The following is a 19,272-nucleotide window of genomic DNA, read 5'->3' as shown; positions in this document are numbered from 1 at the left end:
GCTGGCTCCCCGTAAACTTGAGAGACTTTTATCACTAGAAATAGAACTCATTCCAGGGACTTCCGGGCTGTGGGGGGCGGGGCAACGTGCTGACGTTACGTCACGTTCTTGCCTGACCTGCCACCCCGCCCTCTCCGCACTGTGACGTTCCCAGGGAGGAACGAAGCGTAAACAGCGCAGGGCATTTTGGGAGGGGGATTGTTTCACGCAGGAAGCAGGCTCCATTTTAGCGCCGCCCGCTGTCGCCATCTGTTTCCCTTCCCTCCCAGTTACCGCCTCCCGTCCCTAAGCCCCAACGGGAAGGCTGGGCCTGGGGTGGGGGAGGCAGGAGTCAAAGGAGGAAAGGGGAAAAGGGAGAAAGGGAAGAAGTGGGGAGAAAGGGTGAGTCGGGAAGGGTGAGTGGTAGAGGCTAACGTGCGAATCGCGCAAGCCCAGCGGACGGACTGACGGACGCGCCTGTGCTTCTGCTGCCGCGGCTGCGGCGCCCGCGCGAGTCGCGTCGAAGCGACGGCGGCGGCTGCGGCGGCAGCAGCGGAAACAAGAGGGGAGCAATGGCGGCCGACAGCCGAGAGGAGAAAGGTTAGTGCGGAGAAAGGTGTTGGGCGGAGGCGGGGCTCGGGACTGGGTCGACGGAGCCGTGGTTGTCGTTGTGGGTAGGGGAGGTTAGCTTCCTCCGCGCGGAGCCGGTCTCTCCATCGAGACGCTTGGACTCATTGGAAAAGACCAGGCCTGCCCTTTCGTCCTCGGTCTCCATATAACCTAACACTTCATCTAGTCTTGGATTTTTCTTTAATCCTAATTCCCTTCTTCATTTAACGTTTATGTGCCCTGGGCGCGGCTGAGAGTAGGCCTGTTCTGAATTGCAGGCCCTTAGGTTTATTTCCTGGTAGTGGTATGCGGATGTAATGCGTATCTTCAGAACAGCCTTTTCTGTTAGGCTGAATTTCGAAAACCCTTAATACCCTTAAAGCTGGTAATCTACTAAGTAAGCATATTTAAGAAGTGGTATAGGTAGATAATTTCGCGAAATGTCTACGAGTAACTTATGGCTGTTCTATTAAATAGGCAAAGTGGCAAGAATGGCCTGTTTGGTTCCTCAGATACTTATTTTGGAAAACGTGATGTTTGAAAAGATGATTATGTGATTTAGGCCAGGCAGGAAAAATCCTGGCCACTATTGTGATAGACACACGTTGTGCGTAGTTCCTAGAGGGTACAACCAGGAACAAATGGATATAATTTGTAGAGAGTCGGAGGGCTACGGTTACTTTGAAATATGGGAAGAACTGATGTTGCCAGAATGAAATGTCATGTCTTTTTAAATACCGACCTTCCAAGCCCTGGAAATGTTAATGTAGATCCTGAATCAGTACAAGTCTGGAGAGTGGTCTAGATTGGATGGTACGTTAAAGTTTTTTACAACCCTAAGATTACCATGATAGATTTGGCAAGGTTATAGTTGATAAAAATCTGGCCAGCTGCTGTCCTGTATTTTACGGATCTACTGTTTTGTGTGGCCAGTTGATTTGGGGGAGGGAGGATTTGTTAAGTGGGCTGTAGAGTCAAGTTCCATTAGACTTGTGACCTCTCATTTTTCTCCTTAAAAGAGTCTTCATGAATCAGTGAACTGCTCAATAATAGGGACAGGCTTGGGCAACGGAGTGGGTGGGAATATGTTTAAGATATGGCTCCTATCTCAAAGCAGCTCGGTGATTAGGTTTTAGTAGTTTAATTTTCCTTCCTTAAACGAATCCTAAAAATCCTCTCCCTTCCTTTTGAGAAGTCCAGAAGGAATGTGATCATAGGATTGCATGGTGTTAATGAATAAAAGAAACTGCTTTTAATTAGTAGTAAAGTAGTATTAAGTAGATAATTTTAATCAGGAAGAATTAATTCAGTCAACATTTGATTGTTTCAGAGTGTAATCTATGATCTGTGTGTAATGGGAGTGGGTAGTGGTTGTGGTGGGTGAGATGAGCTAGATAAAAAATGAGTAAAAGCTCAGTACTTCTCAAGAGTTCAGTGTCTGTTAAGGTGAACATAGTTGTAAGTCAGTTATGGAGTAGACACAGTATTGTACACGGAGGAAAAAAAGTAGGTGATGTTTTAAAAATTTTGTTTTAGAAATGGATTTAGTGATGAAAACGTCTAAATGCATAAACTTTGTAACTATTATTGGGAAGTAGTAATGCCTCTTATTAGCAATACTTAGGATAAATTGTCCAGCTAAATTGTCCAGCTTCTGAAAGCCCTCACATTTGTGTAGTTTTTAAAAAATTAATTTTCGTAATTCAGCTTCATTTCAGAATTTATGATGTAAGTACTTATAGTTTAAGATTGTCTCTAGTTTACTGGGAAAGCTAGCAGATACATACCTACTGGAATTGCTTATTTAATTTTGGAATGAGCAGATTTCTAGAATAACCCACTTTGCATGTATGGAAACTGAGGCCTAGGGTGTCTCACTTTCTTGATCTTTGTCAAACAGCTAGAATAATAGCCAGAATTAGAATTAATGCTTGACTCTTTCTTTTCATGTTGAACGAGGAAAAATGGGAAGCTAAGTACTTATTGTCATCAGTAGGATGACAATGAAACACTAGGAAATTATAAGGTAAGCCCTGTCACAAATCTTAGACGTGTCACAAACCTTAAGTCCTTTCTTGAAAGATTCCGTAAGTGGTGTAAGATCTTGATAAGAAATGAGTTTAAGTTGCAGAAATTTGCTATAAATCACAGAGCAGTTCCAAAACTTTCAGTTATAAAGTCCTTGGATTATTGGGCTTTGCACATTAGCTGTGTAATAAACAGACATTACCGTCTATAAATGCTTCTGTAATACCCATACCTAGAAAGTGAAGCCTATAACTGGAGAATTTGCCAGCTTCCTGATTCCTGTGGTGATTGTCCAAAAAGTGGATGTGGAAGATGTTGGAATGTTGGTGGTATTAACTAGTGTTAATTGCCATTTTTCTATGTTTTCCATTATAAACACCTGGTTTATATTTTATTTCTTAAGCTCTTAAAAATTTCTCTTTGAAGAACAATTGTACAAGTTTAATGTATCTAAAATGTGGATAATGAGGTACCACTTTCGAAAGTAACATGTTTTCTGCATTACCAGACTGGAAGCTCCATGAAGGCCAGGAGTATGTCTGTCTTGTTTACCAGGTTCCTGGTGTACAGTAATTATGTCTCAGTGCCTCGAATAAATGATTTAGAAGATTGTAAGTCATTAGCTCAAGGTTGGACTTCATTAATGACTGACTAGTTATGACTAGTTATGTGATATTTGCTATTGATGTCCAAAGTTAAGAGTTTCCCAGTTTAAATTATATACGTACACACACTCATGCAGGCAAATACATATAAATATGTATGCATGGTTATATATACACACATATATGTATATACACACTGTAGCCCTCACTATAGTAAGTCCTTAGGGTTAGATTGACTTGGTCCACTTTAGTCAGGGCTTTGTAAAGCATAGAGTGTGCATTTGATATTCCAATATATTTGTTTTACCCATAATAGAAGTAGGACAAAAAAATTACAAATGCCTTCCTCAGACTTCAATTGTATGCATTTTGGAAGACAGGAAATTTGGATGGGATAGGAAATCCAAGTCTCTACACTTCTTGAAGAATGACGGTTTTGAGTGACAGAAAAGTAACTGAGAGACTGGTCTAATGTACAACACAACAGAAGGGGAGGCTCCAGGAAATCTTGCTACATTGCCAAACCCGACTAAAGCTATATTAAGTGAATTAAAATAGAAACTGTAATGTATTATGGTGTCCTGTATTGGAAAACAAAATAAGTAGTATATTTAAGTCCCCAGTTTTTTTTTTTTTTTTCTTTAAATATTTCAGGTCTTAGTCTGATGCTGGATCCTGAAATAAATAGTACTTTGTATCTCCTGACCCAGAAGCTTCCTGGGTCAAAAAAATGAACTGCGTCTGAGATAAAGGTTAATTTTCTACACTGATATCCCTGGAGTTAAGGTTTGTGGCCTTCCTGGGCCAGGAATTTCAAGGTTGAGGTGTAATTCTGGTAGAGTGGAAACAGCATTAAATTTGGATTCAGAACTGAGATTTAAGTCACAGTACTTTAATTCTTTGGGCTTCATTTGGGATATTTTTTGTTTCCTTGTTTTGCTTCCTATACCCATGGATCTGTTCCTCTTTCCCAAAACTCAGTTTGTTAATAATATCGATAGTTTGTGATGATAACTAAGATTATGCTTGCTTAACAAGTGATGATAATGAAGTCCGTATAAAAACATCATATATTGTGAATGCAAAACGTTCACGGATTATTGCATTTCCATAGAGGAATCAAGCTAGCAGCAGCCTGCTTTGTTTTGTTTTTAATTGAGGCAGCATTTAAAAGACAATTTCAAATAAAAATCTGAATTTGGGAATCCTCTTGAAAATTTGTAACATCCGACATAGCACTTGTATTCCGTCAAGGCAGTTAATCCACTTGAGTTGAGTAGGCTTTAGCATTCCTACTCTTCCACAAAGTATCATATATACTAAAACTGAAGTTTGGTGTTCCTGTGCCTCAGTGTCTTGAACCTTAAATTTTTTTGCAGTTATTTAACATCAGTGTTGTTCAGGAGTTGTGGGTTTATATGCATTCTAGGGTCAGGCAGATAAAGTACTTACTTAGTACAGTAGGTAATGGTGTGTGTTAGGTTATAGACAGTAAAGGAGTAAGCATGGTATATGTTCAGGCAATATTAGTAAATACACTGATGTATGGGGCATAAACCCAGATTGTCTCATGCAAAACTATGACATGTTACCTTCTCTGTGTCTTAACAGAAGACTATCAGGACTGCTCCATCTGGTTTTTTTCAGATGGGAGTCTGAGCCCTAGTGATCAAATAGTCTTTTTTTTTTTTTAAATGTAGGGTCTGGATTTTTATATTAAATCCTTGGCGCTTTCAAAAACAAAGCATCCAAGAGCTAGATTCATCCTACAGGCTGTTAGTGTATAACTTTGAATGGATTTGAACTTTAGCTGTAAATGGAAATACTGTTTATTTGTGTTTCATTTGAGTTAATTTGTTGCACTGGCATATTGTGGAAAAATTGATTTTGTTGTGGTATCTAAAACACAATTTTCAGGGTTTTAAAAGGATTTTTTTAAAAAGACTGTATAGTTCTTTATATAGACTTCTCAAAAAAAAATGAAGTGCTTTAACTGTAGAAATACTGCATTTGAGTTATTTTTTATATAGAATTCTTAACCTGGCATTTGCTAACCTTTGTTCATTTTATTGCTAATATTCTTAAGGTCCTGCTGTCAAACTACTGTGAAGAAATTGTATATGTACATATCACTATACAGAATAATAATGCTAAATTTCAGGATAAAGTGAGTGATTTAAAACACTAAAGTAGTTTAAAGAGAGTCACCCTAGAGAACCGGTGAATGTTACTTTATCTCTTAAAGACATAGTTATTTCTTTCTAAAAAGGATATGCCAGTGATAGATTAGTCTTTAATAGTAGTAGCTTCTGAGACTACTAAAATAATCTTTCTTTATAACTAATTCATTTTAAATTGAAAACATGAATTAAAATATATACAAACTCCTTTCTCTAGCCAATGAATGAAGTGGTCAGAGGAAGCAGCTTGTTAGCTTTATAACCCAATACTATGAACTCTCTCCTTTTTAAACCAGATTTTGGTTTTTAAGAGTACTCCTTATATTTATAATTAAAATCCCTAAGTTTAAGCAAAACTAAGCAGGTGGTGGTAGTTTTGAAAACATCTATCAAGTATTTAACATTTCAACCAACAATAGGTGGAGTCCATGGCTCCTCTCTTTGAACCTGAGTAGACTTTTGTGATTGTCTCTGAATAAAATACTGTGGCACTGTTGCTGAGCTTCTGCCTAAACCACCATGAAAGAGGTCAGCCTACGCTGAAGCTGTCATGGGGGAGAGTGACCATAGAAAGGAGTGCCCTAGGAACCCCAGCTGTTTTGAGTCTTCCCAACCAAGGTATGTGAATAAGCAAGCCTTCAGATGATTCTAGCTAACCCTTAACTGCAGCCACGTGAGAGACCCTAGTTGAGCCTCAGAACCATAAGCAATAATAGTAAATTACTGTATTGTTTTAAGTCACCAAGTTTTGGGGGTAGTTAAACTTACAGCAGTAGATAGTAGGAACATTTATGCATTTGTCTTATTGAGAAAAGAGGGTTTTATTTTATGTGCTGGACCAGATTTTGTGTATCATGTACCCTAGTCATTAACAAAAGGTTCAGAAGCATCAAATAACTGCCCGTCCACCCCCTTCCCTTCCCCAAACACTGATCTTTTTATTCTAAATGCCTCTTTTCAGAGGTGAAGAAACTGGAGCTCAGACTGGGACTTTCCTAAAGATACCTAGCTCTTAAATGATGACCTGGATTTTCTTGCTTCCAAATACAAATTTCTTGCTCCTATGTATCATATTTCAGCAAATATATAAGCGATTTCAGTGGTGGAGAGAAGTAAATTAAAATGTGATCTTTTATATCGGGGTCAGATAGAAAATAATATTTTAGGCTTTGTGGGCCACATAAGGTCTTTGTCATATATTCTTTCCCTTTTTAAAAAACACAACCTTAAAAATGAAGAAACCATTTATATCTTGCCAGTCAAAAATAGGCCATGGGCTCAATTTGTCCTGCAGGTCTTATTAGTTGGCTGATATTGTGATAAAACCACAGTTAGGTTTTGATGTCATAGACTATAATATGGATAAAAATTTGTAGACCATCAAGTGAGGATGTTATGGTTGATCTTAAAGTAAATTTAAGGTGCTATAATGTTGGTAATATGGAGCTTTCTGGTGCACTAATTTGGAATTAATCTACTAGTGCACATGACCTTTCAGTGATACTTTGTAGTTTTGTTTTCTTATATTTTGTTTAAAGATGCTTATTTTATAATAGCCAGGACATGGAAGCAACCTAAGTGTCCATCAACAGATGAATGGATAAAGAAGATGTGGCACATATATACAATGGAGTATTACTCAGCCATAAAGGGAAACAAAACTGAGTTATTTGTAGTGAGGTGGATGGACCTAAAGTCTGTCATACAGAGTGAAGTAAGTCAGAAAGAGAAAAACAAATACTGTATGCTAACACATACATATATGGAATCTAAAGAAAAAAAAGGGTTCTGATGAACCTAGGGGCAAGACAGGAATAAAGACGCAGACATAGAGAATGGACTTGAGGATACGGGGAGGGGAAAGGGGTAAGCTGAGACAAAGTGAGAGAGTTGACATATATACATTGACATTGACATATATACACTACCAAATGTAAAATAGATAGGTGGGGGGAAGCAGCAGCATAGCACAGGGAGATCAGCTCCTGCTTTGTGACCACCTAGAGGGGTGGGATAGGGAGTGTGGGAGGGAGACGCAAGAGGGAAGAGATATGGAGATATATGTATATGTATAGCTTATTTACTTTGTTATACAGTAGCAACTAGCACAAAATGTAACGCAATTATACCTCAATAAAGATGTTAAAAAAAAAAAGATGATTTTAATGTCCCCCATCTGATTTAACCGTAAATTTAGAAAACCTGAACTCTAGACGAGTGAATTTGCTCAACTTGAATTTCTGAGCTTCTGTTTCTTTATCTGCAGAGTATTGGATCTAAAACATACCTTGTGTGTGTCATGTATGATATGTGTGAAAGTGATAAAATGTTAAAAAAGCAAGTATTGATTAATATTTTAAAATTTTGTAGATGCTTTCTAAAACTGCAACCAATCTTTGAATTTGACTAATAAAATTATTTGTTAAAGCTTTTTAAGACAGTAATACCCTTTTTATAGGGAAACCATGATTTAGGCATATCTGAAATTTAAATTGATGAATTAACCTGCACAGTTATTTCATTCTGTGTTTAGCATGTCTGGATTTAGCATGTATAAAAGTTCATGTGAATGTTCAGGCTTTTGAAGTGGATATTTCTAATCAAGAACTAGTGATTTCATGAAAAGATTTGTGTTGCACTGTATTTACTTAATTGCCTATTTTGCTGTCCTAGTTCTTTTTTTTTTTCTTTTGCTTCTACAGATATCTTATTTTTCAAGATCTGTTGGACCCACTTTTTACTGACTAGAGAGCTTTGACCTAAGAATCATTGAATATCTGAAAAACTTGGGTTTAAAAAAATCAAATTGTATGTTTTTATTTTTTATTTACAACATAACGTCCAGAAATTGTGTTTGCCACCATTCAGGTCTTGAGGGAATTTCCTCAGTGAAAACATGAACCCAGAGGATGAGAGAAGCCTTTTTGGTTGGCGTATCTTTATTTTCAGTACCATTTAAGAAAATAAGTAAACAAAAATGATAACAGTCTGTATAGTATATATTCATTTTAGAAAAATGGTAAAGTACAGAAAAGCATTCTTACCACTCAAAGAAATCAGTTACGATGCTATTCCAAGCATAGGTAATTTTCAGTGTTTTTTTTTTTTTTTAATTTTTATTGGGGTGTAATTGATTTACAATGTTGTGTTAGTTTCAGGTGTACAGCAAAGTGAATCTGTTATACAAATACATATATCCACTCTTTTTTAGATTCTTTTCCCATATAGGCCATTACAGAGTGTTGAGTAGAGTTCCCTGTGCTATACAGTAGATCCTTATTAGTTATCTATTTTACATATAGTAGTGTGTATGTGTCAGTGTTATTAAGTAGCAGCAGTGACTCCAAGCACAGACGAAGATGCATTGTTACCTTTTCCATATCCTGTGTAACCTTGCTTTCCTTCTTAATATGCCTACATTATCTGTTTTAGTTCTCTTGAGTCACTGATTTCTGTCACTCTTGGGGGATATTTGAATTCCATCTAACCTGTTCATAGACCTCAGGTTAATAATCCTTGCTGTAATTTTAGTGGGCTTTCCTTTTTGGCTGGAGCCGTGATACAGTTGTCCTATCTCATCAGTTTTTATGATTTTATACCTCTCTTTACGGCACCTTAGATTTGGAAAGATATTTTTTGATGCCAGGATATTTAGTGTTCAAAACATTTACCATTAGCTTTAGTGCCTTATTTGAAAAAAAAAATCAGTTTAAAGTAGTAAATACATAGTTGCATGTATTTCTAAGACTTATTTTGTCCAGTTGGACTGGGTTGGGGGTACGGAAGGTGATGGGGTGATAAAACTGAGTTCTAAATTTTCACGATCATTGACTGTATCAATTACAGTCAATAGTTTCCTTGTCTGAACAAGTTATATTTTTATAGTCCATGCCAGCAGCCTCAAATGTTTTTGATTGTGTACCCCGTCAGTAATTTTCTTTTTTTAACTTACTTGAACATTATTTCAGACAAACAGGATAGCTGTAAGGATAGTACAAAGAATTCTTTTGCTTTTCAGCCACGTTCCACAAATGTTAACATTTTTACCACATTTGTCTTTCTAACTCATTCTTTCTCCCTCTTTTGTCAGTTGTAGACATGATGCTTCTTTGCTCCTAAATAGTTAAGTATGTATTTCCTAAAAAGTAGAATTCTCTTTTACTTAACTGTATTACTATCAAAATCAGGAAATTGACATTGATACTTGAATCTACAGACCTTGTTTAGATTTCACTAGTTTTTCAGTTGTCTCAGATGATGTGCTGTGTCAGTTATTTTATCTTTTAGTCTCCTTTAATCTGAAGTATTTCCTTTTGTATTTCATGAATGAACTGTGACATTTTTGGGTGCCTCTAAATTTGGGTTGGTTTGATGTTGGTTTACTCATGTATAGGTTTAGGTTTTGCATAGGAATATCACAGAATTTTTCTATTCGTAGTGCATCATTCCAGGGGATCCATGTTGTTGATTTGACCCACTGCTAGTGATGTTAATCTTGATTGCTTGGTTAAGCTGGAGTGTGCCAGATTTCTCGACTGTACAATGGTAATAAGTATTCTGTCCGGAGTACACAATCTTTGATAAATGTATTTTTATTTAAAAATTATACACATGTATTTTAATTATTGTGCACATTTTAAAGCAGATACAAAAATTAGACATTAAAGGATGAGCTACAAATGCAGAAGGTCTCACTTTTTCTTTTTGTACCCCAGTATATCCTTTCATACCCTATGAGATATATACTCCTGGCTTTGTAGACCAGAGCTGTGCATCATATCCTTTACTTTATATCGTTTTATAGGAATTATTCTTGTCTCTTGATCCTGAAATAAAAGCTCCTTGAAGGTTATGTTCTAATACTTCTGTAGCCTCAACACAGTAAGTACTCAGAAATAAATGCTTAATGTTAATGATTTTTCCCTGTTACTTTTTAATCTTTTGCTTCCAGATGGAGAACTTAATGTTCTAGATGATATTTTGACTGAAGTACCAGAACAGGATGATGAACTCTATAATCCAGAGAGTGAACAAGATAAAAATGAGAAAAAGGGTATGTAAGATTTCTATTTTTGTTAAAATAACAAAGTAGAGATCAATTTCTTAAGAAAGAGTCTTTGCTTTTGTACTTGTTCCTTGAGGCACTTACCACCAAAAGCACAGTCATAAGAAGCAGTGGTACACAATTCCATATGAATGAGAGTAATATATTTTTTTCCAAACGTGTGAAATGTCTCATGTATTTATTCCAGTGTTTGAAAGCTGTGTTTTCTTTATGATTAACTTCGGAGTAAAGGTATTTCAGAAGACATTTTAAAGAAATGAGGCTTTTATTCTCTGATATATTTACCTGTTAAACTTTGGTGAAATAAGTCTAATACCCAAATTCTTATATATATTTTTTTCATTGTATTTTTAAGGTTCAAAAAGAAAAAGTGACCGAATGGAATCTACTGACACAAAGCGACAAAAGCCTTCTGTTCATTCAAGACAATTGATTTCTAAGCCACTGAGCTCATCAGTTAGCAATAACAAAAGAATGGTTAGTACAAAAGGAAAGTCAGTCACAGAGTATAAAAATGAGGAATATCAAAGATCTGAAAGAAACAAATACCTAGAATCGGAAGATTCGTTTGTCAAGTAGTGCCTCCAGAGAATCTTATAAGAGTCAACCTGAGAAAACGTGTTTGCGGAAAAGGGATCCTGAAAGGAGGGTCAAATCCCCTACACCAGATGGTTCTGAGGTAGTAAATATTATTGCAGATATAATACAGAAAGCAGTTCTTTTTGAGGCTAGAACTATTTATTCACTCTGACCTTGTCTGTTATATGACTGCTGATTCCCTTTTTCTTTAAACATCAGAGAATTGGGCTTGAAGTGGATAGACGTGCAAGCAGATCCAGCCAGTCTTCCAAGGAGGAAGTGAACTCTGAAGAATATGGCTCTGACCATGAGACTGGCAGCAGTGGTTCTTCTGATGAGCAAGGCAACAACACTGAGAATGAGGAGGAAGGGGTGGAAGATGTGGAGGAAGATGAAGAAGTAGAAGAAGATGCAGAGGAAGATGAAGAGGTGGATGACGATGGAGAGGAGGAAGAGGAGGAAGAAGAAGAGGAAGAGGAGGAGGAGGAGGAAGAGGAGGAGGAGGAAGAAGAAGAATATGAACAGGATGAGAGAGACCAGAAGGAAGAGGGAAATGATTATGACACCCGGAGTGAGGCTAGCGACTCCGATTCTGAATCTGTTTCCTTCACGGATGGGTCTGTCAGATCTGGTTCAGGAACAGATGGATCAGGTACTAATTTTTATATGTAAAGGTTTGTCTTTTTTTTTTTTTTAAATTGTTTTTTTTCTTGAACATGTTTAAATTGAATTATAAAATTTTTGAGGCAATGGGGGGGATGTTAGTAAGACTGTCCTGTGATTTTTTTTTTTTAATAGTGTGCTTTTGAGTATTATAAATGCACTTGAATAAGATTTACATATCTTAGTAAAGGCATTTCCCAGCTACAAATTTATTGTATTATAAATACACTAGTCTGATTGTTTCTCTATAAGGAAATGTATTTGAGGTTTTAATGGTATAAATTCTTAGATTTCCATACTAGTCAACAACAGCTTATTTAAACACTGATGTACTTGAAGTATATTCATATGGAACCTGTCTGCTAGGTATTACAATATTTTCATGTTAAATGCCTCTAGATTTCCATCATGTGGCAACAGAAACCAAAATAACTTTCTTTTTCTCTTGGGAGCACAAACTTTTCTTTCATTTTTGTACCTGTGGGTTGACTGATGGACAGGGTCTCCAGAGGGCTGGGTGTAAAGGTACAAGATGGAAAATAAGAGTATAAAATTATTGTGGAGAGACTGGGTAAGAGGCATCTTGGGTCATTCCTTCAATGCTACATGCCCTGCCACTTTATCTGACCCATGAGACTTGAATATGAGAATGGTAAATAGTTGCAGTCATTAGACTGAGGGAGCCCTCTTTTGGAGGGAAGTTCAGAGGGTAGAGCAACGAGAGGCCAGGGTACTTAGAGACCGCTGGTCACTCTGTGATGATTATATTCATGGCTGCCTTATGTAAAGATGCAGCCAGATCTCCTACATAGGCCAAATGTACTAAATATTGGAATACAAGAAAAATTCTGTTCTTTTGATATATATGATAGTTAAATGTCATTATTATAGAATTTTATCATTTTAGTGTAGTACATTGTTAGTAAATCATATTTTTGATATAGTGTAAATGATAAGAGCAAATGACCAGGTATTTTCTAATTGGCAGCTGAAGTGCTTCTAGCTTTTGCTCATTAGAGTTCTAGGTTTGGGAGTTTAGATAGGTTTTGACAGGGAGTTAAAGAGTTAAACTGAATAGATGAGTAGTTGGGTTTGATATAAAAAAAAAAAAACTTGTGGAATCTTTAATTCTACTATCCCATCATACTTTTTGCAAACTGATGGGATATACGTTTTATAATTTATGATAATGGATAGAGAACAAAAATTGCATTGGCAATATGAATGAATGTTCATTTATTGTGGAGAATGTGTCAAACCTGTAAAAGTAGGGAACATTTTATTATACGAATCTTCTTTTTGGTGTCCATGTTAAGCACGATATTTCTTAGACTTGAATGTTTATCCTGTTTAAGTCAAACGAGGGAGACATATAAATACGTAGGGCCTGAAATAATGTATATTTTTAATAAGTTCCTAGATGCTGATAGCTTAACAAGATACTTATTCATACTTTATGTTTTTTGTGGATTAGACATTTCAGATTGAATGGTAGCCAATAGTTTTATAAAACCTGGATATTAAAACTGTTAAGAGACTTACTGTTATAAAAGAGATACCTGCCTGGAACTCTTACTTTCCATATTAAAGGAAAATTTGTGGCTTTTCTTTGGAAGAGCTCTTATGTGGAACATTTTTTAAAGACTGTATTTAGTATGCAGGACATTATTATTTTTATTTTGGAGTGGTTTCTCTTTATAATGTGTGAGAGAAAACCGGGGTGGATCTGGAACTCCACCAGAGGTAAAAAATGTTTTTAAAGATTTTTAAATACAAGGGATCACAGTTTAGTTTTTGTGTCTTGAATTTTCTATATTCCAGTTTATTTTACCTTATTTTTCCTCAAAATTTCAGTAATTTCCTTATAAAAGTGACACACTTGGTGGTTGTTAAAGGTTTATTTGTTAGATGACTTTCTTTTTTTTTTGCGGTATGCGGGCCTCTCACTGTTGCCTCTCCCGTTGTGGAGCGCAGGCTCCTGACGCGCAGGCTCAGCAGCCATGGCTCACGGGCCCAGCCGCTCCACGGCATGTGGGATCTTCCTGGACCAGGGCACGAACCTGTTCCCTGCATCGGCAGGCTGACTCTCAACCACTGCGCCACCAGGGAAGCCCTCAATTGTTTTTTTGACCTGAGAATAATAGTCGGGAGAGGAGATCATAAACTTAAGAGCAGTGAAGGTTATTTATACAAAAAAGATAAAAAATCCTTGGAGATTTTTCATGGTAATGCTATATCTAACATTACATAAAAATTGTTGGGCGAGATCTTACTTCTGCTTCTATTATATTTCCTGCATCTTTTTTTTAAAAATAAATTTATTTATTTATTTTTGGCTGTGTTGGGTCTTCATTGCTGTGCGCGGGCTTTCTCTATTTGCTGTGAGCAGGGACTACTCTTCGTTGCAGTGATTGGGCTTCTCGTGGTGGTGGCTTCTCCTTTTGTGGGGCACGGGCTCTAGGCAAGTGAGCTCGGTAGTTGTGGTGCACGGGTTCTAGAGCGCAGCCTCAGTGGTTGTGGCGCACGGGCTTAGTTGCTCTGTGGCATGTGTGATCTTCCCGGACCAGGGCTTGAACCCGTGTCCCCTGCACTGGCAGGTGGATTATTAACCACTCCACCACCAGGGAAGTCCCTGCATCATCTTGGTGAGAGATTCTTTTAGTACTTAGAACCATAAAGTATTATTTTTAAACAGCAGCAAGAGATGTATTACCTTTGTGATCAATTTCTAATGCTTATATCCCTAACTGTTCAAAGAGGAAAAGAATAAAAGAAACATGCTAGAATTTTTGAAAGAAATAATTAAAAAAAATTTTTTTAAACAGTTATTTTTCTAATCTCTTTCATGTACATGTCATACTCATTGATTCAATGAATTCAGTTCCTTCTGTGTGCCAAACACTATATAAGAATGTGTAGTCAGTGAACAAAACAGACATAGATGAGAAATAGATTTGGGATATGACAAAAACTCCTGTTTATTATCTGGGCAAGATTCTCAGTCATTTTATACTAAAAGGCTTCAGTCTATTCTCTTGAAGTCTTATAGTTTACCCTGAGGGAGAGGATTTTAAAACTTAAAGGTCAGGTATCATTCAAGGCCAACAAACCTGTAAATAAATGCTTTTCTCTATAGCTAGTTATATAAATTTCATTATGTTCCCAAGTTGCTAGCTTTACATGGGCCTGGCTTTGTAGTTGTGCCAATATGTACTGCTTTGCCTTTCCTTTTTGCTTTAAGTTAGGAAAATCAGCATCATTTACAAGCTTCTTGTTAACATCTATTTGGAGAAGGAATTAGTAGTAAATTACAAAGGGAAAAATGCTTAAACTAAAAGAAAAGGAACTTTTGTCCTTGGAGTTTTCCATCTTTAAGCTAGTTTAAACCTAGAATCCCCTTTCAAGAATAGAAGTATTTCTATTCCCTTGCTCATGGCTTGTACTTTGAAGTTAGAAACTAGGTTCTGCCACTCAGGAACTGTGGGACCCTAGCCAAGTTGCCTAACCACACCACTTAAGTTGAGGTTTCCTTTTCTGTAAATGAGAATAATGGGTATTATGTATCTCATGAGTTTGTTATGAGGATTAAGGGAAATAATTTATTTAAAGCTTTTAAAATAGGAGTTTGTATGAAAGATCATTGATTATTAGTTTTCAACATTCGGTTAACTTTTATAAAAATAAGTATATGCATTTTCTCCCATCATATTCCTTCTAGCTGAAAAGTAAAGGTGCTTATAGTGGTGTAATTAAAATACCAACAGAGACAGGAGAGTCTAATTCCATTTTAGGCCCTCATTTATATGCTTCCAAATGAAGCCTGAAATGGTTCTTATAGGTAGTGCAAACCTCTTCCGTCTACTGAAGATTCCCAGCTTTTTAACAGAAATACGTAGACTGTCACTGAGATTTTAGAGATAAATTTTAAATTGAATTTGAAAATAAGCAGTAATTCAGGAAGGAAGTGGTCAGGAAGAATGGAATTGAAGATACAAAAGCAAGCAGTGGCAACCAGAAGGGAGTCGCTAATTTACTATAGTGTAATTAAAAAAAAAAAATTTGAAAGGCTTTGGGTTCTGGGGTTCATCAGACATCGAAGATAGAATCAGAGTTGGAATTGTGATGAAGAATGATGGTATACTTTTTAAAAAGAGGACTTAAAACAGTGGTTCTTGGTTCATAGAAGGGAACACTGTAAATTTAATTGAAAGAAAAGTTGTGTTTGCTTTGCAGAAGTTTTTTCCCTTTTAAAACTTTAAGACCTTTTATGTATAGGATAAGTAGTTCTTAATTATAGCTGTGTATTTTTATTTGATTAAGGTTGGTGGGAGAAATAACAAAATGTCCTTAGTATTTGAACAGTGTCTGGATTGGAACATCTTAGGAAATGAGGGGGTCAGGAAGGATTAGTAATGAATAATACTTAGGGATTATGCAAAATCCAGATGCATGATGATACATTCTTGTTTGATTAACTGTACCTATATTGTAATGTTTTTAAAAATCTTGTCTGAATTCTTTTTTAGATGAGAAAAAGAAGGAAAGGAAGAGAGCTAGAGGCATATCTCCTATTGTTTTTGATAGAAGTGGAAGCTCTGCATCAGAGTCATATGCAGGTATTCTCATTTTACTTTTATTTGTGATCATATCTGACTGATTCTAATGTAATCTGCTGTAAAAAGTGTGTGGAAGCTGTAGTTTAGCGTGAACTTGTTAATATTCATTAGTATTGATTTCTGGCATGTTCAGTGTAATAAATCTAGAGGAAACTAAGCTTTTTCTTATTATTTTAATCCTGTTCTGTTACTGCTTAAGTGGAATTTCACTTTTTTTTTCTTGGAAGATGATGATTCAGTGACTAGTTTTCTGAGTGAGAAACTGTTCAAATATTTTTAAAAACATCCAAACAACCCAAAAAGCAAAACACTCGTACACATTGAGAAGTATTTTTTTTGTGTGTGTGGGTGCGCCAGGAAGAATAATTTGTCTTGAATGAGAACTTTATGTGACAAGACTGTAGAAATTTTGTCTTATCTCTATTAAAGCTCAATCTGAACAAATGTACTTTGGCTAAATACAGGTTCAGAAAAGAAGCATGAGAAATTATCATCTTCCGTTCGTGCTGTCCGAAAAGGTATCATTTAAATTTGAAATTGTTTTCATTGCATGCTTCCTTAAAAGTCATTATTTTGCCTTATTGGTTCTCCATTAATAGTTGGTTTTAATGTAGTAATGTTCTGATATATTACATTAAGGGGAAAAAAAATAATTTAGTCTTACACAGAGCTCCATGTTCACTTCTTACTGGGTATCTTTTAGAACAGTAGCAGACATTTTAGGACATCTTAACAGTTTTTGGACAGAGTGGATGGTATATATATTTTAGTAGCATAATGGTCTATTAGTAAATTTTAAATGATTAATGTGATAAAGATCTATAAAATTTATAGCCATTTTCCCACTTAAAAAATATAGATCTGATATATTAGAACATTACTATATTAGGTTTGCCTTCTTGCAAAATGCTGGTGTCTTTCTTAGCTTTGCTTTATTATGTGTTGTGGCTTAGCTTTCTAGGTTGAATGGGTGATTATGAATTTTAAAAGTTCAGCTGGGTTTTGGAGGGCTGATTTCAGTTAGTACAACTTATATCCCTCTGTGTGATAATGGCCTCTGTTTAATCAATTTGGATTTCTTTTTTTCAGATCAAACCAGTAAACTCAAATATGTCCTACAGGATGCGAGATTTTTTCTCATAAAGAGTAACAACCATGAGAATGTGTCCCTTGCCAAAGCTAAGGTATTAGCATCAGTTCTGTTGAAATATCCTAATCTTGAAAATTTAAATGTGAAGGTGGACTTGAGTATCACTTGAGTACATGACATACTGTAATTTTCATTAAAGCTTTAGAGATCCATAGTCCGGTTGCCATGTAGGGTCTGCTTTTTTGACTGGTTAGGCAACCTAGTAGTAATTTGAGTTTTCTTTTAACTCTTTTGAAGATGAGTTTAGAAGTAAAAATATTCAATATTTGAAGAATATATAATTATACATTGTACTGGAAAAGCCGTGTTTCTTTGGATTTTTGTGTTTCTATACTCAATTGCTAGTTTATTGTACTAATAAATTTTATAAAGTTTTTTTTAGTTAACCAGTTTTGTTTTATATTGCTGCTTGTTTTACACCTTGAGATTTTCTTGAATTCTTTTCCGGAGAGTTTCCTTTACTTTTAGAAGTAAGACCACTTGGATTTAGAAGAAAAGGGAAGAGTTAGTTTTAGTTTAAAGCCCCACCCTGGGCTTTACAAAAGGGATATGCCCAGTTGCTATAGGATGTCGTAAGGTTAATTTTTTTAAAAATGTTTTTGTTACAAAAATGCATCTACTTTTTATACCAGCTATTCTAATATTTTTGTACTTTAGTTTTAAGAGAGTTTCTACTGGCTTTGAGAAAGTTAAAACTAAAGTTAAACATTTTTTAAACTGTATTTCTGTCAATATTAGTAATCCTATATTTCTAACTTAAGTTGAGGGTTACCCACTAAATTTTACAGATGGAAGGAATAATACACTAAATAGTGGAAGTTTATTCTGTTCTTTAGCTGGAGTGGATTTAGGCAGAAGTAGTTAAGCACCTAGTGAGAATGAGGTCTAGTATGTATCAGCAGATTAAACTGAATTAGAGGTTCTGGTTTACATTACCATTCCAGCCTCTTAATCTTTCATGATCAAAGAATTGTTTAAAATGCTTTGGAAATAATAACTATGTTCCAGCTCTACATGAAACACAGGTCTCTTCAGTAAAACTATTGATACATGAAAATTTGAACTTAAATAGAAAGAAGAGAGAAATGCTAGAAACTTGACAGAAATTCTTCACATGGATTTATTAACATGATCATTTTTAATTATTTGGTTATTCACAGTTTTTAAAGAAAAAAATGTACACATTGTGATTCACCTTCAAACAAAATGTTTTTACTACAGTAAATGGTTCTGACTTTAAATTGTAGGTGATTGTTTTTATTACCTAAAATTCTAGCCCATATGATTTGATTGCCTCCTGTCCCCATGTGTTTACTAGTTGTTTTAATGATTTTGTTAAGGTTGGTAATTTTCTCCATTTTTCCCAAGTTTTTAATAGATTATTCCATTATTTTGACATACATTATTCATAAATATCCTATGAATAAATAGGACATATATTCATTATAGCTTATTGGTAACTTTGGTCTTCTGCAAATGTAATTGGAAACATAAAAGATTTACATTAATTTCAATCTTTGATCTTTACATCATTTACATAGGGTGTATGGTCTACACTGCCAGTAAATGAGAAGAAATTAAATGCTGCATTCAGATCTGCAAGGAGTGTTATCTTAATATTTTCTGTGAGAGAGAGTGGAAAATTTCAAGGTAAGAGTAAAAATAATTTGGATATGTAAAATCATTAATTATATTTGCATCTATATATTATGTTGTGATTTATTCCCCTAGGATTTGCAAGACTTTCTTCAGAATCACACCATGGAGGATCTCCTATACATTGGGTACTTCCAGCAGG

General features: G+C 35.7%; 1 protein-coding gene across 1 annotated transcript in view; it reads left to right on the top strand.

The window, feature by feature from the left end:
* The first annotated feature begins 237 nt into the window (after nucleotides 1-237).
* The window catches only part of YTHDC1 (YTH N6-methyladenosine RNA binding protein C1), a 34,113-nt gene continuing 15,078 nt past the window's right edge, over nucleotides 238-19,272 (top strand). Inside the window, 10 exon segments of the mRNA XM_007450176.1 lie at nucleotides 238-579; nucleotides 10,353-10,454; nucleotides 10,822-11,020; nucleotides 11,022-11,145; nucleotides 11,265-11,697; nucleotides 16,235-16,324; nucleotides 16,789-16,842; nucleotides 17,414-17,508; nucleotides 19,016-19,124; nucleotides 19,206-19,272. The exon segment at nucleotides 19,206-19,272 is cut by the window's right edge and continues 13 nt beyond it. Coding sequence (XP_007450238.1) covers nucleotides 552-579; nucleotides 10,353-10,454; nucleotides 10,822-11,020; nucleotides 11,022-11,145; nucleotides 11,265-11,697; nucleotides 16,235-16,324; nucleotides 16,789-16,842; nucleotides 17,414-17,508; nucleotides 19,016-19,124; nucleotides 19,206-19,272 — 1,301 coding nt within the window. The 5' untranslated portion in view covers nucleotides 238-551.

This window comes from Lipotes vexillifer, unplaced genomic scaffold (genome assembly GCF_000442215.2).
Source record: "Lipotes vexillifer unplaced genomic scaffold, Lipotes_vexillifer_v1.1 scaffold1103, whole genome shotgun sequence".
Classification (NCBI taxonomy): Eukaryota; Metazoa; Chordata; class Mammalia; order Artiodactyla; family Lipotidae; genus Lipotes; species Lipotes vexillifer.
This window is presented reverse-complemented; position numbering and strand designations above follow the sequence as displayed.